This window comes from Lampetra fluviatilis, chromosome 35, assembly GCF_964198595.1.
Source record: "Lampetra fluviatilis chromosome 35, kcLamFluv1.1, whole genome shotgun sequence".
Lineage (NCBI taxonomy): Eukaryota > Metazoa > Chordata > Hyperoartia > Petromyzontiformes > Petromyzontidae > Lampetra > Lampetra fluviatilis.
Window position 1 is genome coordinate 11,399,124 of NC_136309.1, and position 20,840 is coordinate 11,419,963.

The following is a 20,840-nucleotide window of genomic DNA, read 5'->3' on the forward strand; positions in this document are numbered from 1 at the left end:
TAACCCAGTGTTGTAATGTAGCCCTACTGTCCCAGTAGCACAGGAAACAAGGGTATTTGGTGTGACCTCCTTGCTGACCCAGCAGAAAATTAACCATTTCAAATCAACACAAATTAGCCATCCATGAACATGGTATTCCAATCTATCCAGAACAATCTTGATGTTGGCATACTCTTCATTCATTTTTACAGTGTCCTATTGGGATTGAACCATATATATTTCTGTTGTGAAGTAACACACATTTCAAATTCCTTTTACTACTGTAAATAAAAAGTCTCCATTCACTTGAATCATATGCGGGCAGTCCCATATTGAGAAGAAGCCCTTCAACATCATTACAATAAACAAGTTGACCATTTTAATGGAAGTACTTTCACAGTACTGCTTCTCTGTTATGATAAACGGAGACACTAGTGCCAGGTCTGAGTAGTCCTTTCTCTTGCAGCCTGGAAGCCAACAATTCAGCAGACTGCTTTGGCAAATACAAATCTCTTACAAGATCATTCAATTCAGGCTGACTAAACAGAGAAATGTTATCACAATCTGCATCAGATGGCGTATATTTGATCTGAGCATCATCATCATATGTAGAAGCAGGTAAACTGAGGGATTCAACATCAATCTCTGATAGCTCAGTAAATACAGGCACAGGTATTTCCTCACAGTGCTCAACTGGTCGTCTGGCAGATGGGATATCTGGGTATTGTAAGTGTTGTTTGTTTTTCTTATTGAAACCTTTTACATTGACAAGGCAGAAGTAGCAGTTATCCAAATGGTTTGTAGGTTCTCTCCAAACCATTGGCACACCAAACTTCAGCTTAGCATTCTTTCCTTTAGACCATGATCGCAAAGTTTCAACACAGGTTTTACACACTTTGTGAGGAGCCCAATTTTTGTCTTGGTTTCCAAGTCGTACTTTAAAGTAGGCAAGATAAACCTTCTTGACAAAGGTATTGATGTTGCGCCTTTGATCCTGCAAAGTGAAGCTGCCACAGATGTAGCAGAAGATATCTGGGTCATTACTGCATTTCCTTCTTTATGATGTCGTAGCCATTGTTAGATCATGCCCTGCAGAAGAAAAATATGAAATAAATGTGGATATCTACATACAATGATATTATAAACACACTATCCTAAAAATACAGCACCATATTTTAACACTAAAGCAGTCACTGACTCGCAACAACTTGCAATCATAAGTGACAGAGTTAATTTCGGGTAAAATCAATGAAAATGGGGTATGCGGATAGCATAAAAATGAGATGTGATAGAGCAAATCTGAGATCAGATTTGGAATCAGCACCCTGAAATTAGTCTAAAACAGCTGCAAAAGTCCAGGCCAGAATTTTTTTGTTGACCAGTGTAATCCTTGCCAGGATCTTTCCCGGCACACTGAGGAGTGAGATGCCCCTGTAGTTGTTACAGTCTGTGCGGTCACCCTTCTTAAAGAGGGCGACCATCAGGGCATCCTTCCAATCCTGCGGAACCCGTCCAGTGGTCCAGAATGTTGTTATGATGTCATGTAGGGCAGTCTGTGCACAAACTACGGCACAATGGGCTGTAGGATGTCCCTCAAAGTCAATATCCTTGATGCTCATCTTGACAAATTCAAGGAGAACATGGGAGCGTACTCGGAGGAGCAAGGCGAGCACTTCCACTAGGATATACTGGACTTTGATCGCCGCTACCAAGGACAGTATAACGAGAACATGATGGGAGACTACATTTGGGGGCTGATTCGTGAACGTGATTTACAGTATAATCGTAAATCTAGAAAAACTATTCACTTATAAATATTTTGTAGTCCTTTTTGTATTACTTTAGTATAAATACATGTTAATTTTGATTTATATGTTGTTTTTTCTGACTTTATGTGAACGAAAAGACACAAATTCGCCCCTTTTCTCATTGACAATAGGTCAATTTCTAAATATCACTGTCCTGGTCACAAAAGCAAAGTTTGTGGGGATTAATAGCCATTTTCTATACTTTTTAGGCATAACTAATTAGGAAATAACACTTACTACCCAGGAACAAAAATTGTGTTACGTAGCGCCTCGAGTGATCAAATATTTTTAGGGAGTTGGGGAGAAAGTGGAGCCAGGAATATTTTCGCCCGGAACCTTTTAACCACGCGGCCTACGCGTTTCCCCCCGGCCCCCGCCTCGCGCCTTGTTTACGTTTGGATTTCCCAGCGCGCTCGAGTGGAAGGGGCGGGGGAATGGGGGGAATTGAGGGTGGGGGGGAATTGGGGGGGTGGGGAAAATGGGGGGTGGGGGGAATTGGGGGGTGGGGGGGAAATGGGGGGTGGGGGGAATTGGGGGGTGGGGGGGAATTGGGGGGTGGGAAGGAATTGGGGGGGGGTGGGGACATTCGCGATCGCCGTGGTAGGGTGAGGTGGGAGGGGCCACGGGGGGGGCATGGGGATGAAATGGGGGGGGGGACATTTGTGATCGCTGTCGGAGGGGAAGGGGGGTACGGTGGGGGGGGTTGAGTACCGGTGGGGGGGGTACGGTGGAGGGGGGGGGGTACGGTGGGGGGTGGAGTACCGGGGGGGGTACGGTGGGGGGGGGTGGAGTACCGGGGGGTGGAGTACCGGGGGGGGGGTACGGTGGGGGGGGGGTACGGTGGGGGGGGGGGGGTACGGTGGGGGGGGGGTACGGTGGGGGGGGGGTACGGTGGGGGGGGGGTACGGTGGGGGGGGGGGGTACGGTGGGGGGGGGGTACGGTGGGGGGGGGGTACGGTGGGGGGGGGGGTACGGTGGGGGGGGGTACGGTGGGGGGGGGGGTACGGTGGGGGGGGGGGTACGGTGGGGGGGGGTACGGTGGGGGGGGGGGAATGCGCGCGATTGGTCCCCGCCGCGTGCTTCGCACCGCTCTCAGCCAATGGGAGGCGAGGAGGCTCCATCCACGCGCGGGGTCAGAGGAGACAGAGGAGTACGCGGCGGCTGTGGTGGTGTTGGTGGTGGACGAGGTGTTGGTGGTGTTGGTGGTGGACGAGGTGGACGAGGTGGACGAGGTCACCCCGGGCCGCTCGTGCCGCGCGTGCATTTCACGGCGACGTCGACGACGTCTCGCGCCTCGCGCTGCGGGTGGCTGCGAATCGTCGGCGCGGTCGAAGGTGCGAGACGCGCGAGGAGGCGAGGCCCCTAACGGGCTCACAATGGCCGTGTCGTGGGGGCAGAACGTCGAGGCGAACGGCCCCGTGTCTCGCTCTGTCTGTCTCCGTGTCTCTCTCCCTGTCTCCGTGTCTCTCTGTTTCCGTGTCTCTCTGTCTCCCTGTCTCCGTGTCTCTCTGTCTCTGTTTCTCTGTCTCTCTGTCTCCGTGTCTCTGTCTCTCTGTCTCCCTGTCTCCGTGTCTCTCTGTCTCTGTTTCTCTGTCTCCGTGTCTCTCTGTCTCCGTGTCTCTCTGTCTCCGTGTCTCTCTGTCTCCGTGTCTCTCTGTGTCTCTCTGTCTCCGTCTCTCATGTGAGCGTGAGGCTCACGCTGGCCGTGTCAGCAATACCGAGGAGCGCCCCGTGGAGGTCATTCAAGTGTTTGCTGTTCGTTGTCAGTCCACGGTTTCGCAATGGCCGAGTCGTGGACCTTGACCAGGAGCCCCGCAGAGCCCCGCGGCCCTCCTCGAGGTCCACAGCGGCGGCGGCGGCGTCACAGCCCGGGTCCAAGCCCCCCCCCCCGGGTCCAAGGCCCCCCACCCCGGGTCCAAGCCCTGCCCCCCCCCGGGTCCAAGCCCTGCCCCCCCCTCCAGGGGTCTTTGATGTGCTCCTCTTCATCATCGGCCCTGTCACAGACACTTGTTGCGTTGAAACACGGCTTTAAAGGACTTGCGACTCGTCGTTTACATTAATTTAGATTACAAAAACAAATGTAAAGGTCGTTTCTTCTTAAGATGTGCCCTTTGCAAACCAGCCACAGGTTATCGTTGTCAGCCCGGGCAGCCAATGAACGCACAAACGCCCACGGTGTTTTGGATGATAACTCGGCAGGTCCCTGTGACTGGCACGGCTTGGGAGAAGGCTTCGTCCAGCAATGCATTGGCAAAGGGCTGTTCATTAATAGGTTTTATTTGATTGTCATGCCACGCAACTTTACGGTCGCGTAACTGTTCTCTACCTACTGGGGGATAATGGTACATTGAAGGCACCGATGTTATTATTGGAAGGGTCGCAACGCAGGTTAATTAGATACAAGAAAAGAATGTCCTCTTCCCGCAATCCTCATTGTTACAACGCAGTTGCTCAGTTCTAATGGAGGTATGGGGTTGCAAAAGTGTTTGTTGACGTGCCATGAAACAGTGTCTTGCAACTAGTCCTGCCATTTGCTGCTAATGATGAAACATTGCTTCGCTGCAAATTAAAAACATTGCAAACCTGCACTTTGTAGGTCGCTAAGCACAAATCAGCCCGACAGTGGAATAGTTGAAGTTGTTCTTGATGAAGTGTGATGGAAGGCTGTGCGGTCCAGTTACAGCGATGATTGTGATGGTGACATTGGTGATGTTGATGGTGTTCAAGGTTGTCGTCATGATGGTTATCGTGCTAATGTTGATACCTGCATTCTGCACCAGGCGAGCGAGCTGAAGCCGCGCTGGCAGGCGATGCTGCAGGCATGATCACCAAGGTCTACTTCCCGGGCTGCTGCCTGCTGGCGGAGAGCGGGCTGCTGCTGGGCTGCCGAGACCCCGCGTCGGGCTCCGTGCTGGTGCTCGCCGTGTTGCACTTCCCGTTCGTGCCGGCGCGCGTGCGTGCGTACCTGGAGGGGCTGCGCGTCTCCTCGGGGAAGGACCTGCGCGTCCTCGGCTCCTGGGTCAACGGGGCGCTCGGTGCCGCCGCCACCACCGCCGCTGCCGCCGCCACCGCCGGTGCCGCCACCAGGGACAGGAGCGAGGCCACGGCGTGAGTGGCGACGCGTCCGTGTTCACGTCCCGCACCGCCTATTAGCATGGTTGGCTACGTACGGTGCGAAAGAAGTTCAACATGTCGCGTGCACCAGCCCTGGGACACCTTAGGAGAACAATGTGCTTCAGGATTAAAGAAGAAAGTGCACTGCGTCGAGATGTGTGTATGAGTAAAATTTATAGTAGACTGGATTATCCGCGCTAATTATGGGGAGGATGGCTTAGGATAAGTAAAAATTGCGGATAATCCAATAATATACATTTTCCACGGATCACTATGCCAAAAACCACTAATATAGATTAGATATAAATGATATTTAAGTGAATACAATTGAGTTCATGAAGAAAACTACAATTTCTCGTAAAGAATGTATTGGTCTTGTTTTATTATAAAAGTCCATACAAAAACACACACTCAAACAGGTTTATAAAAAGTCCTAATTTAAAGTTAAAACAACACACTTCCGTTTCTCTGCCATTGTAAATTAAAATGAAGCACAACTGATGATTTCTATTGTTCCTCTTTCGATTTAGAAGGAACACTAACCGTCGACCGATCGATGCGCATGCAGCGATAACACTTTCCTGCTCCCGCACAGAAGACTCGACCCATTAAGTGGATGATTGCAGAGCCACGCCAATCACCATCAATCAAACTCCGCCACCCACTGTTGTAAAGATATGCAGCAACTGTACTGTAGAGGCGATCACGTGGATTTCAGATTAACCGGATCATATATTTATTCGTGACTTGTAATAACATTTCCAAGAATAACAATCTATAACTCTTTTTTGATTATTAATAAGCCCTTAAGGGAAAATCCACAAGTTATTAATTTATGTCAAAATCTCAGGTGCACGGTTAATCCGCAAATAGGATAAAGCGCACGTGGATAATCGAGAGTCTACTGTATTTGACTTTAATAATTACTGGTCTGCAGGATAGTGATGCCAATGGCCAGCAAACTGCACTGTGGACATGGTGACACTGTATTGTGAACATGAATTCGATTCCCCAGCAGGGCTAATATCAGTGGAAAGTGAAAACTGAACCCATCTTGGGTGCCCGTTTTAACAACTGGCACTGACCAATGTGAGTGAAGTATAGTCAAACAACTCGCATGGTCAACACAGCCGTGAGGTCTTAATCCAGCAGTGGATTGACATAGGCCTTTAAAAAAAAATATGACACCTTAGTATGCATTCCCGTGTCACTTTTCCAAGAGAGATAAACTCTCAGTGGGAACGTGATTTCAAATCCCGGTCAAGGGACAACTCTAATCGCCAGCCCTTCACAGTTGATAAAATGAGCATGATATTGTGCCTGGCCAACAGTAGAGGTCCCATGAAGATGCTCAACTTCCACCTGGTATCTTCCGGAGATTAACATTTACCCTAACCCATTTGATGAGGAAGGCGGCACTGACTTTGCAGTGAAAACTGAGATGATCTGTCTTTTGTTCTCATTAGGGATTTCCACCTCTGCTCTAGCGCTTGCCACATGCTCCTTACTGTCTACATTGTTGACCTGATCCCAGTGGATTAGTTGAATGTTCCAATAAGCGAGGGTGTCGGGGGGCCCTGTGCACCATTCTGCAACGTTATTGAGTTCACGGCCAAAGCTGAGAGCGCCATCTTCTGAGACCAGCGGGGATCGTACCCACTAATTGAAAAATTTGGTTTGTCATACTTAGTCCAGAGTACTTGGTAACTTTTAAAACTGTGGATTGTTTTTTTGTTTGGTTATTTCGAAAAACAATTCATTAGTATGTTCATGTGGATATTAATGTGAGTAAATTGGTGTTAATTTGGCTGCATTTTCTAATCCTATAGGAGGGCCAAAGAAGATGGAAACTTCCTAAAAGATCTGCGCGAGGTGTTTGGCCGTGACGTCTGGGTCCACATTTTCAAGCAGACGAGCGAGCAGCTTCCCCGCTCCTGCCAGGTGTTCCGCAAGGCCGGCCCGGTGACGATGGGAGCCTTCGCTCGTTTGGAGCGCGACACGCACCCCTACCCACCCGCCGAGGGTGCCTGGACAGAAGACGGCGACTCCTGCAGCGTCATCTTCATCCGCTACGACCAGCGGAAAGTTTCGCTCGCCAAGTGGCTGGCTGAGGGTTCGGAGGTCGAGGATCCTGAAGAGAGGTCTTGCGCCAATCCCGATCCGGAACAAACCTCCAACGCTTCCCTCGGCAGTTGGGATGCGGAGAGAGTTGAAGTTGTCGGACAGTCGAAGTACAGTGATAAAGTCAACTCGAGGAACCTCACGGCAGAAGGGTTGCACCTGAGACGGCCAGATCCCAAGTCCCCCGGCGCCCGTAAGGACGCGACCGAGGACCTACAGGCAGGCGAGCACGACCCCCATCTTCGTCCAACTCCGTCTGCCGAGCCGACGCTCGAAGACGACGACGACGACGGCAGCAGCGGAGCGAGCGAAGATGCGACGGCTTCGGAGGTGGTGGCAAAGAGCGCCGGGAGGAGGGACGCGGTGGGGCAGCCGGTGTCTGAGCTGGCGTTTGTGTTCGGCGCGGCGTCGGCGTGCCACGAGCTGTACGAGCTGGACGAGTACAACGAGGGCCCCGTGCGCACCAGCCACTGGCAGTCGGGCGGGCGCGAGGGCAGCGTCGTCGTGGAGCTGGTGAAGCACGTGTCGGGCCCCGTGTGCGCCGTACTCACGTACCTGCTCGCCGGCGTCGCCTCTGTGTTTGGGAGCAGGTCTGTGCGCCGCTTAGGCACCCCCCCTCCCGCTTCAGAATCGGAATTGGGATTTTTATTTACATGGCAGGAATCCGATGAGAGCTATAAAGCTCTTTTTTCCAGATGTCCAGTAGGGGCAGGTCAGATTGTTACAGCAACAAAACAATACGCAAACACGATCAGAGTGCAAAGCATAGGAAAGTTAAACGCATCACTGACAACAATATACAAATAAAACTAAAAATATTTTGTATCTTACTGAGCTATTAGCCTCTTTATCAGAAGCGACCTGGCCACAAATGATAGCTCAACAAAATGGCCATTTATAGCAGAAAAACTATCTAAATAATCACCCCTTTGTTAACCCACTCATGGGAGAATTAAACACCTGTTACCTCCACTTGTTATATCGCATAATTAACACTTTAGTGACTTGAAAATCCATTTCAGATATAAGTGGTGTGTTTGTATTATACAGCGTGTTTATCGGAACGTGTGAATGCCCCTATCGGCGAATGTTACAAAATGAGAAGTCAATTTCTCGTCAGACGCTTAGAGTAGCCTTAGCCAATCCGAGAAATGCTACCGCACAGACCACCAAATGACTGATGAACCATGGAGGCCTGCAGGATTGGTGAATCTTGTAGTTATTACTTGACAGTAAAGCAAGTCAATTGTGTTCACCCTTGCATTGGCCCGTGTCCTCGTCACGTTGGTTTACGCGTTTGTATCTTGTGTTCGCAGGATGTTCTGGTTCTGGCCCCTGTCCTGGCTGTGGGAGAAGCTCTCCATGAGTCTGCAGGTGCGGCACCGCCTCGCACACCTGCGGGAGGTCTTCAGCACCGAGAGGGCCGACACTCACGTCTCCTTCATGAGGTGAAGCTCGGGACGGGGTGGAACTCCCGAGCGCAACGTGGCGCCAGCTTCATCGCAGCTCTTCCTCGCGCTGCGGCTCCCGTTGCCGTGCAGCACGGGCGTTTCTCGTTTGCTCTGTTTTGCGTTTGTTGTTCGAATCGCCCCCACATCATCATCATGAGCCATGGTCAATCCACTGTTGGATGAAGGCCTCTCCCAGGCGTCGCCATCTCACCGTCTTGTGATGTAATCAGCCATCCAGTACCCGCAACTGATCTCACTGCTCCATCTCTGCTGCGGTGGATGTATTCTCGGGGCACGTTCCCTCCTTCGGCTGCCACTCCCCACCGGTAGTCTCGACCATCGGCCATCGTCCCTTCTCGCAACGCGCCCTGCTCAAGCCCACTTCTCTAGGAGGCCGTACGGAGTCTCTACCTTTCGTATGTCCACTGATCCATGCATTCCTGCTTCTCAGTGCAATTCTATCCTCGCCTCACTTCATTGAGGTCCTTCATCGATGCCCCATTGCTTGCCATTAGTAGTGTTATATAATAAAATGATCATCTCATATGAATGTCCTATATAATATGCTAACAGATGCCATCGCGAAATCATGTTTTTATGTGGCGCTTAATGGATTATAAATGATCCCTCTCTGAGCCATTGAAATCCTCAAATCTAATACATAATCGAGCGCAGATGTACATTCTCATGATGTTTTGATAGTCGCTAGAAAGCTGAAATTAGCACAAATGTAATCAAATGTATTCCTCTAACTGGACAAATTATGAATGCTTTGTCAACGGTGATCTATTTAACTGGTTAGCCTGTTACAGGTTTATTTATTGTGGCATTGCCCTGCCCTGCGACTCATGATCGGGTGCGCAGTGGGAACCCCGTCGTATGTGACCACCGCATGGACAATCGGAGCCGCAAGTGATCCCGCGCCAGGGACGCGCCCCCTCGTCCTCGGTGAAAAATCGCTGCGATGCGCCGTTGACCTCGTGGGATAAATTGGCCACGTTGTGTACGGGGATGCTTGCCGCCCCAATGCGAACAGAAAAGCCAACGTGCTGTGCTCCCTGCTGATCGACACTGCGCTGGGCCTGTTCATCGTGTCCCTGCTCTACCGGGAAGACCGCATTTCACTCATCGCCGATGCCCTTCTGCCCCTTGCGGAGGTGAGGCTTCCCGTCAGCTGCTCGCGTGACAACGACCCCGTGGGCCGGCCCGGCCCTCACGTGCGTGACACGCATTAAACGTGTTTTATTTTCTTCCGTTGCCGCTGTTGTAAGATCCCTGTTTAAAACGGGGGTGGGGGGGGCTCTTCAATATCTATGTAATATTTAATACTAATTTCGTAGACCTTTCATGATCCATTCCTTACGTGAATGCCTCCCCCTCTATTTATCTGTCATGGGAGTTGTTTTGCCTCACTTCACCACACGGGTGAGTGCAAGTTTGGTAATGTGGGGCAGTAGGGGGGTGGGTGGACACAGAACTGGTTCGTGTGTCACTTGCCACTCGTGTTGGCCGTGACTGGAAATTCAATTCGGGTCACCAGGCTCACAGGGCAGTGCATTAACTGCTGCACTACTGCTCCACCTCAAAACGTTAGCCTTCAATTCAAGGATGATATGTTGCTTATAAATAATATGGCAAATACCTAACACTCCTTTAGGTGTAACATTTGGGATTTGGCCAAAGGAATTAACTGCATGGTAAATGCGTTCTGCTCTGTGCTCTTGCTGAATAAGTTCTCAATGTATTTACCACATTTTAAATTCCTGCTACACCTCAAGGGAAGTATCTAAAACATTAAGAAAACATTGAATTTGTTTTATGTCCTTAAGTGTGCTGTTTTCCTTCGTTTGAGCAGTTTGCCAGTAAATATTAGTTCACAGGAAATGTAAAAAACTTTTAATACAAAAAGGCGGCAACCTTTGCCCAGAATGTTGCGTCGGAGCTACGCAGCCTACTGCAGTGGCTCATGGGAGTTCCTGCTGGCCTCAAGTTGAACAACGCACTCGACCAAACGCTCGGAAGATTCTTCCTCTACCACATCCACCTCTGGCTCAGTGAGTGGCAGCACACACGCAGACTCTGGGCCCCACCACGAGAATGTAGAATTAACATTAATGAATAGAGACGTCGCTGTAAACATTCAGAACAGAAGGCGTTGTGCCGAGTGTGTGCACGCCGGGTGTGAATTGCCCCCTCTCACACTCTTGATTATTCTACGGCATTCCCTCGTCATTCACGAACTCGCAATCCGCGATTTTGGCTATCCGCGAATCGCATCTGGAAATCTACACGACTGCATTGAGAGATAAAGTGACGAGATAAAGTGATGAGAGAGAATGCGATGCGTGAAAGTGGTAATGCGCAAACATAATTTAGTGAATTTATTTTAAAAAATGTATACTTTAATATTTATTTGTATTTACTTAGACCAGAGGACGCCTTTTGGCATCTCACAGCGTTTGAGACGAGGCTCGAAATAAAGCTGTCTCTGGTGTGGACCAATCAGTTTCAAAGACAATGCATCTATTATCAGAGTGTGTTTTTGTTTGCATTCTGACCACAAGTATTGTGGTTAATGCAGACATGATTCATTGTAAAAGGTTTCAGTTTGGTGTTCTAACATCTTAACACCTGTTTGTTGCCAGAAAAAAGAGGAAAACCTATTCTCATATTTTGGTACTGGAGGTCCCATGATGATTTAAAAGCGTATTTATTTAAGGTAATTTATTAAAAAGATAGGTTTGCGTAGGCGAGTATCATTACCCGCAAAATGTGCTATTCACGAGCATCTCCGGAACGTGTCCCTCGCGAATAACGAGCTAATGTACAATTAGGTCAAATTGTCATTGGCTAAAACCTCTGGGTTTCTTCTATGATGCACCTTCCGTGCCGCTCACAGGTGTGGAGCAGCTACCCTGACCCCCTCCCCACCCTCTAAGCCACCCCCGTCACACACAACTTCCACTTCCCATACCTTCCGGCTCTACACACCATACGTTATTAACTTGTAATGCTTGCTGGAGAGTTACAGACAGTCCCATCGGCTTTCTCAGCGGCGTTCAGTGGTTCCTGCTAGACACTCTTGAGCCGCACCCTGCACGGACGTGTCGTTGGGCGGCGCGCGTGTGCGCAGGCTACCTGTCAGTGCTGGCGCCGCTGGTGCGGCCCGTGCTGTGGCACGCTGGGCTCTCTGCCTGCCTGGGCGCCTCCATCCTGCTCTCCGTGGCGTCTGACATTCTCTCGCTGCTCACCTTCCACATCTACTGCTTCTACGTCTACGCCGCCAGGTGTTCTAACCGCACGCGGCCTGCGCGGCTACGTAGCCGCCTCGTCCGACTGACCGTCTTGTCCGTCATCTGCCTGTCCGCCCGTCTGCATGTCTCGCTGTCCCCTGCCTGCTTGTTTACAGTCGGTCAATGCGCTCGGACAAATAGGGGTCTGTTGTATTGATACTTAATGACCCGTACGTATGTGGCCTCGTTCCTCGTATTATTGGCAGTAGTAAGGGAGCACTTGGCACTTTGATGAATGATGTGCCTGTTCACAGGTTTAACAGATTGTGGTTATTGGTAGTGTCACACCGATGCTGTTACTAACGTCATGAGTATGGCGACGAGGTAACGTCACACTCGAGGAGTCTGTACCCACAGATCTTTGCTTTCCAATCACAAGAAATGTTTGAGTTAAACAGATGCTTTTTTATCACCTGTTCTCATACAAAAAAAATAAGTATTGTCCACAACTATTAACACAGTACCAAGGTTAGGAATTGAAGGCGCACGACTAGCTGGGATACATGCTGTGCCCGTAAATTCTCTCAACGTGGCCTCGTTCCATCGGCAGCAAGCAGTATAATCCAACCCGAGATTGGTCTATTTAGACGTCTTCACACTTATGGCTCATTAACCAAAAGTTATTACTCGGTTGGGCAATAAACCGGACATCAAGCAAACGGGGTTCCCCTTCCCTAAAGGCGTGTGTGACCTGACCAGGAGATGGTGGGAAACAGTCTGGTTTGGTGATTTCTCTCTAGAAACACCTATTGGTGGATGGCAGAATTATGTTTTAAGTGACATAATGATACTGTTGATTTATTGGAAGATACTTTGATAATCATTATCTTACCACTACTATTGATATGTTAAATGCTTTGTAAAGCCCCTCTTTTTTAGAGAGTAACTTTTCTGTGCACACGCCCATGGTGCTGAGATGTACGTTGAACTTCTTTTGCACCGTACGTAGCCGTCCGTGCCACAAGGATTTGCGGTCATAATAGTTTGAGGGACATTGTTTTCCGTCGTCTGCATGTGTCGGTCTCCAGGCTTTACAAGCTCATGGTGTACGGCCTCACCTCCCTCTGGAGGCTGTTCCGAGGCAAGAAGTGGAACGTGTTGCGACGCCGCGTCGACTCGTGCTCCTACGACGTCGATCAGGTCGGGCTCGGCCAGGGGACAACGGCCGTCCGTCCGTTTTTACTTCGTGTGCCGCATTCATTGCTTTCCTGTAGAATTACACCAGCCTTGCGGATCCGCACTCCGTTGCCACAATCTGGGGATTATGTTAACCCTTCTGCCATTCGTACATGTACGCCACCAAAACGAAACCGGAAGAAATACTAAAATAAAATAACTTTATTGGTACCGATCCTCCCACAAGGCCATGCGGGAGGGAGTGTGGCACGGTTTGGCGCCAGCTATCATAGAGTGCGGTCGTGTCGCTACGGTTCTCTGCGGTGAGCACAGTACATTGTACAAAACAACGGCGCTGCTACGCCTCTAAATAAAATTAACTCTGAGCCGCTCGCGCGTTCCGAGATTCAGCGGTGAACGGTACCCTACCCTGCAACTTGCAAACATCTCCGAACGTGCAAGGGTTAATTTGTCCCAAGTCGCTGTATTTGGTGTAATCGTCCTGGGTGGGGCTGTGGTGTGGGCAGCTTGCCTGCCGATCAGAAGAATGTGGGTTCACATCCAAGTCTGGGATCAATGTGACCCATACACTAGGGGAGTTAAAATGAGTGCTACTTTGCAGGATTGGTTACTCTATTGAGAATCCTGGCCCCAACCACGTGAATGTAGATTACCAGTAATTTAATATCCCTACGCAAGTGAATTTCAATTGAAAGGTGTTTGTATACTTTTAACCTATGGACATAACAGTAATGTGCCCATATGTCTAGTGTGGGTGCCACGGTGGCGAGATGTTAACTGCCTCGCCTGGTATACAGGAGGTCTTGGGTTCTATCCTGACCCTGACTCCTGTATATTTGGAGTTTGCGGGTCTCTCGCCCCGTGGTTGCATGGATTTTTCTCCGGGTCCTCTGGTTTTTCTCTCCACATTTTGAAATCAACATCACGCATTTTGAGTATTTGGCCGCTATAAATGTCCTCGTGATGATAAGCCACTTCGTTGAGCTATCATTTGTGATAGCTAGGTCACGTCTGAAAAAGAGCTATATGATAAAATAAATTGTTTCGTTTATATTAATAGAGCACATGCCAGAAAGACAGACTTCTTACACTTTTCTGTCCATGCAGCTCTTCCTGGGTACCCTGCTCTTCACAATCCTCCTGTTCCTGCTGCCCACGGTGGCGCTTTATTACCTCGTCTTCTCGCTGGTGAGGCCCCTCTCCCTCTTCGCGTGTGCACCCTTCTGGCCGTGCAGGGCGAGCAGTGAGGGTGTGGCCAGGGCTGGCTGCTGAGTGCCCTCGGGTTCAATTCTCGCCGCTCGATCTGCAGTTGTAATTGTCCACTGCGGCTGGTTTGGGCTTTTCCTGACTCGGACATCTGCCTTTGCTCACCTAGTGCGCTCATGATAACCAAATGGTCACACTCGTGGTCTCATTAATGCATAGTACATTTTTGTAAGGTGTGTACTTTGGAATTTTAATTTATAATACACAGTGAGCGGTGACGAAGTGCTTTGTGCACAGTGCTTTAAACCCATCAACCTGAGCTCGATTCCCAAACGTGGCTAACATCATTTCGAGTCTGTCTGAACTGGTTCTGGGCTCCTCCCACCCCTTCGCTAATATAGACTAACCAGTACGGTGAAGTATGGTCATATAACCCTCGTGACACACGTGGAATGGTGAGGTCTTCATCCAGCAGTAGATTGACAAGGGGCTGTGAATTATTATGATTAACATTAATCTGCGTGTGTTTCCCCGCAACTCAAACGTTTGTGTTTTCTTTCATTCTTTCTGTCACCACTATCGCTATTTTTCTACACCCTTCTTACCCTGCTTGCTCTTTCTCGGTGCCCTTCCGTGCCTTCTCCCCGCCTTCCTCCATCTCAATCCGCCTCCCTCGCGCTCCATCCTTCCTATCCCACCTCTCTTCCTCCGTCTCTTTCCTCCACCCCCGCCCTGTGCACACGTGGCAGCTGCGTCTGGCGGTGGTGTTAGCCCAGGGCGCCCTGCACCAGCTGGTGGAGCTCATCAATTCGGTCCCCACCTTCGCGCTGGGACTCCGAATCTGCCGGGGCTACCGCTTGGCAGGTACGCGTCTCGCTGGTGAACGACCGACAGCGCCTCGTGTGGTTATTTCACGCTAGACAGCGCCAGAGTGTCCTACCGGCGGGGTATACCCCCTTCTCTTGACTACACTCGTGCGTAAAATTGCAGAGTTATTGAACGAGTGACCTGAAGCCTTGTTAGGCCTTGCCCTCTACAACTCGGTCAAGTTTTACCAATACAAACTCGGCCACTATGCTTGTCCATCGGCAATCATCCCTTACTGCAACGTGTCCTGCTCAAGCCCATTTGCTTTTCTTCACAGTTTTAATACCAGTCGCACCAATACTATTCCCAACACAAATGATAATAATATGAACGTGAATAAACTGAAATAGTTATGGCCACAAATCATCACGAATATTAAGTGGGGAGAATCATTACAGTCCTACTTGCGACCACAGTTACTGAGTTGTGATCCTGACCAAAAAAATCTGTGTTGTATGCATGTTGACCTTCTTTCGCACCGTAGGTAGCCAACCGCACTAATCGGAGGTGCGGTGGAAGGACAACAAACTAAACGCAAAAATCGGTTAGAAAGAAATTCGTTTTCAATCTCGATGATTTAAAAGTGCATAGCTCCGAGTGGCTTCATAATATTGGAAGGAAGAGCGTTCCAGACGGGTGCAGAAGCGCATCTGTGTTGACCTTATCCTTGCGTAGCTGCTTACTGATGGCAATGCGTGATTAGGTTTGGAATCGGTGTCCCCAGGTGTGTCCTATGCTATTGGCTTATCGAGTCGTTTTTTTTAATTAGCTTTCATTTCGCTTCATGCATACTTCAAAGAGGTTATACTGGGTCTTTAAATGTAATTTGCCTTTAATAAATTGTACACCAAGATGTTTTACAGATGGACAATACGAGATGTATTGGGTGGCTTAAGCGCTCATAATTCCTCTGTCGCAGCATTGTGGACGGTTAAGCTCAGATCCTGGATTTGAATGCAGGCTTTCACCCATGATGAAACTGCTGTCAAGTGTGGCAAGTTGAGGGCCTTGGCCTGATCAACAATGACTGCACAAGTAAATAGTATGACTGGCGTCACTTCTACAACGTTCAGAATTTATTGCGTTGAATACTCTCATGAACAGGGTGGCGCCCCCTGGTGTGCTTGAGAGAAATTGGGCGACTGGGAGAAATTTCCCTGACATCGTCTTCCGTCGTCATTTAAAGACACAACAACGTTGTTACGCTGCCCTCAAACTAAACTCTTAACTATTTTTTATTTCGCCAGGTAAGGCCCACTGATCTACCTCGCTCCTTTTTAGAAATGACCTGGCTATCACAAATGATAGCTCAACGAAGTGGCTTATGGAGTGAAAATTTATAGCAACCAAATACTATAAACGCATGTTGATTCTAAATGTGGACAGAAAAACCGGTGGATCTGGAGAAAAATCCACGCATCCACGGGGAGAACATGCAAATTCCAAATATATAGGCATCAGGGTCGGGATCAAACTCTACGACCTACTGTATACCAGACAAAGCAGTTAACATCTCGCCTCCGTGGCGCCCACACTAGAGATCTGCATGGAAATCTCTTCATTTTGTAACACGACAGGGCTAGCACAGTTGGGAGTATATGGGAATAAACAGTCATTGGGAGAAATAGCTAAACAGCTCTATTAGTGAAATTAACAGTGTGATGTATCTGTGTGCATATTGCATACACAAGTTATAGCAATCGTATTGAATGTTGTGAAAAGTGGCCGTGTCTCTCAATGGGGTGATGTCCGATGGTCAAGACTAATGACAGAGTGGCAGCCGAAGGAGTGAGCACACGCGTGTAGATGGAGCGATGACACCAGCTCACGTGCAGGAGCTATATGGATTGTCGCATCTTAGGACCGTACGTAGCCAACCGTGCGTAGCCAACCGTGCTAATCGGAGGTGTGTCGCGATGGTCTTAATCGAGCAGTGAATGGATAATGAGTGATGATATGAACAGGATACGAGGCCTATAACGATTCAGCCATCTTGCAATTTGATGATTTGTCACGATTTAGGGTTGTGAATTGATTCAATAAACTTTTATATGTTTTTAAATTGGTGGTTAATGTAGCGCCTCTAGTGCCAGCAGGAGTCACATGGACCCATTATAACATTATCACAGGCATGAATAGATGCACACATATCGTGAGCGTGAGAATGCATTTTGTTCACTGAATCAATGCATTATGGCACCAATGCAGAATGCATGTGCGCATTACCACGGCGCAGTCGACTGTGGCAAGGAAACACAAAATATGCCCTGTGGCCAGAAGAGGCCAGAAGAGTTTAAAAACAGCCGGGAGATGTGCGCTGCCTGGACAAGTAGCCTGCATCTCCGAGCCGAGCTCTGGATTGAGCAAGATAATGCACCGACTCTGTTGAATCCGTCGCATGCTTCAGAACTGAGCGATTGACCATTGAAATAATTTAAAAGTAAGACTTGGGGTGGTGAAGCATTTTAATTGCCATTCCTTTTCATGCAATGATTGCCACCTTATGCAAAAGCAGGCTGGAGTAGTTATTGGCTAGAGCAGACAGGCTGAGCAATAAAATATATTAACCAAATACTTTTGGCTTTCACCAGACGGTATCACGATGGAGGTTCTGGAACAGAACTCTAGCAGGATTCTGCATCTGGACATGCAGGTAAACTGGGTCACGCGTCTTTTCTTTCATGGTTATGTCATGTGAATATGTGTCTTCCAAAATGTTTACACATTTTTTGCACGCTTTGGTTACACCCCTATGAAGCACAGATCAAATCCCTTTCGGTTAGGAAAGCAACGATCCCTTCCGTACTTTACAAAAAGTCCCGGCCATGTTTTTGGCAACACTGAATGGTTGTTGTGTTTTTTTTCCTCCTCTATGTGGTAAATGACTCTTAACCACACCTCAAAGTGGGCACTCTGAAACACAGGGTTGGAATTCATCTCGTCTCTGCAGTGTGTGCGTAAGCACCACACACCCACCCCACTAAGCCTGTACAGTGCGGGAGGTGGGGGGTGACTCCATCTTTAAATTGAGGTTAATTCTTATGTTCTTTAGATTATTGCAGATCGTAGTAGTGGCTGTCTGGTTCATTTTGTTGATTTCTCTAACTGCACTGGATTAGCTCAGTGGGTGGGTATTTAATACACAACACCCCTGTCTGGAGGCTATGATAATCAAAAGAACATAAGGGCATAATTATCACTTTTCTGAAGTAGAATTTCAAGTTTTGTTTGCGACCCAGCGGTGCAGCATTTGCCAAAGCGAGTAACCACTCTTGAACCTCGAACTCTGTTGCACATTTTTCCAACTGAAAACACTCAAGTCACGTTTTGAAAACTGATCATCTCCAAAATAACTGCTGAAATGTTCAGCTTGATCTATTTTACTTAATTTTTCACAGCGTAGCTTCGCGTCTTGTTGCCGGGCTTTTGCCGCGTGTTTTGTTTTGGCCTGCTGTTCGGTGTTTCCCTCCGCACGCCGGGAGATTGCTCAGCGACCGAAGTGTGTGCTTTGAGGGTCCAAGTACGATGGTTGGGGTTCACCCACCCCTCGTTATTCCTGCTCCGTCAGTGTTGGTTGCAGTATCACCCCCATGCGTTCTTGTTTAGACCGAACACCGATCCCCGCACCGCTCATTTAAACACCGCACCTTTTTGTGTGCTCGCAGATCCAGCCAGTGTCACTGATGAGTGTCCTGCGGCGGTACCGCCTGCCGACGTACAGCAGCTCGGCGCAGCACTCGTGGCTGTCACTGCTTGGCAAGCTGTGCGCCGGCGACCTAATCTACCCGTGGCGGCACAAGGACGAGAAAGTGGAGTAGACGCCCCAGAGGTCACGTGCACTCGAGCGTGCACGGAGGGGCACCCGCCCGTCTCTCGGAGGCAGTTTACTCTGTGGTGGCGTCGGTGGCAGATGCGTGGGGCCCATGATGACGCAGAATGGATCTCTGTGGTCCTAGTTCTCATACAGTGCAGCAAGCAGTCCACATTTTTTTAATTCCTAAAACAACAAGTGGGCATAGTGTGTACATATACAGCCCCTTTTGTCTGTCCACTAGATGATCGCCTCCCTACGCCACGCAAGTAATGGAGGTAATTTGACCATACTTCACCTCGCTCGTCAGTTCCAGTGTGCGAAGGCAGGGAGCTTAGAAATGCAGTTCAACAATGTATTTTGACGCACTGCCCTCTGCTGCCCAGTGCCTGAACACACCCGTGTGTTGGCTCAAAGAAGCTGAGCTTCTTTGAGCTGATGAGATGGCATGCGTTCCAGGTGATTTGGTTATATGCCAACACAGTATGCTTACTACATTGTTACGTGGAGATCGTCAGGAAATGGATCAATTTGGACTGGTGGAATGAGAACGAGTGTCTGAGAGCCCCGTAATAATTTATAAAAAGCCTCCACCGGCAGCGTCGACGTTTTTCTTTTCTAACGTGTGTCGTTGTCTTAAGTCTCCCCTGTGCATTTATTGAGTTTGGATGAGGCTACCTGCCTCGCTGTCCGTGTGCCTGTGCTCCCCTCTTACTCTCCGCGTTCTCCCCGTACCCCCCACGTGCTCCGGTCTCGTGGTTTGTCGTTGCCATGAAGGATACTTCCTTGTGAGCCCATTGACTCCCTAGACGCCGTGCTGGTTCAAAAACAAAACTAAAATATCCACAATTCCCTAATACTCAGGTCTTAGTTGCAAGAGAGATCTCTCTCAGTGGGCTCACACGTGGATTGAAGAACACACGGGCGGCGGTCACCGTTATTCCACCCATGCGCTCCCCCCCCCCCTCCTGTTTATTCATTCCTCGATGATGTGTGCCCTACTTTTGCCGCCCCCCCCCACCACCGCCGCCGGAACCTTGTTTAAATGGTCGTTCCCCGTGTCACTCTTGTGATTTATGAAACCCAACGTGTCTTCGCCGTAAAATTAGATAATGCCCTTATGGGCATCTTTTTTTTTACGCGGGGGTTGGGGGGGGGTAGCCGGTGGGCCCTTGGGACACGACCCAGTAAACCCGGCACCCTCCCCTCCCCACCCTCCCCACCATCCCCACCCCTATCGGTAGTTGCTTTGCGGAACCGCGTTTCGCTTTAGAAAACGAGAAGCGAGATGGCGCACACACACACACCACCCCCACCCGATCAAAATTATTCTACATGCCTCGTGCATATGAATACATACTGTACACCGTTGTAAAGTATGGGCTATCCTGTATATGTGCTGATTTTTCGTCTGCTTTTTGGGACCATTTTGTAAAAGTGACGTTTTGAGGTCATGGGAGAGATGATGATGGCACGTTTATGACCATAACTGTTGTGCTCGTCTTAATAAACAGATCGATGTAACTGTTAATAAAAAAAATGTGTTTTTAAGGCCAGTTTTGTTTTGTTGTGGAGTACATATTTGTAAAAAAAACTTTTAAAAAATCTGCGCTCTAAATGAACAATCTTAGGTGATTTAAATGATCTCAAGTTTGTATGACTTGGCATGAAAATTTTAAGCAGTATTTTATTAAATTGATTTTTTTGTCGACAGCATCGTCCTAATGTTGTATTTTACAAAAAAATAAACGAGTGGCAACGTCTTCCTCTTCTTCGTGTTTGTGTGTGCGCGCAGCGATGTCTCGTTTGAAAATCGTAAGAATCCTAAAAATCCTGCTTAGCGCAGGAACAGTGTCGTGTTTGTGGTTTCGGCAACCACGTGATAACAACCGCCGAGAAATCCTTCAACCACGAACTGGATTTAGCCAAACTGGCCCTGGTTTCTGTCTGGCACCACATTTCAGAGAGAGATTTTAAAAAAACATTCCCTACTGTAATTTGTAAATGCTTTCGGATTCTCTTGGCGTATTCTTATATGTAATCTTATATTTGA

At 48.9% G+C, this 20,840-nt stretch overlaps 1 protein-coding gene across 1 annotated transcript; it reads left to right on the top strand.

Moving 5' to 3' along the window:
* The first annotated feature begins 2,914 nt into the window (after positions 1-2,914).
* Positions 2,915-20,356, top strand: PIGQ (phosphatidylinositol glycan anchor biosynthesis class Q). Its single transcript, XM_078872946.1, has 12 exons — positions 2,915-3,121; positions 4,568-4,895; positions 6,731-7,612; positions 8,339-8,470; positions 9,510-9,630; positions 10,401-10,527; positions 11,607-11,760; positions 12,795-12,906; positions 14,011-14,091; positions 14,859-14,973; positions 17,568-17,629; positions 18,642-20,356. The coding sequence occupies exons 2-12, from the start codon at positions 4,609-4,611 to the stop codon at positions 18,792-18,794; spliced, it is 2,226 nt and encodes a 741-aa protein (XP_078729072.1). The 5' UTR covers positions 2,915-3,121; positions 4,568-4,608; the 3' UTR covers positions 18,795-20,356.
* The last annotated feature ends 484 nt before the right edge of the window (positions 20,357-20,840 follow it).

Excerpts from the sequence above, each read along its gene's own strand:
- PIGQ (XM_078872946.1), top strand. The coding sequence starts at position 4,609 with ATGATCACCAAGGTCTACTTCCCGGGCTGCTGCCTGCTGGCGGAGAGC. Across the intron at positions 10,528-11,606 it reads CCACATCCACCTCTGGCTCA|GCTACCTGTCAGTGCTGGCG; the intron begins GTGAGTGGCAGC and ends GCGTGTGCGCAG. Across the intron at positions 11,761-12,794 it reads TTCTACGTCTACGCCGCCAG|GCTTTACAAGCTCATGGTGT; the intron begins GTGTTCTAACCG and ends GTCGGTCTCCAG.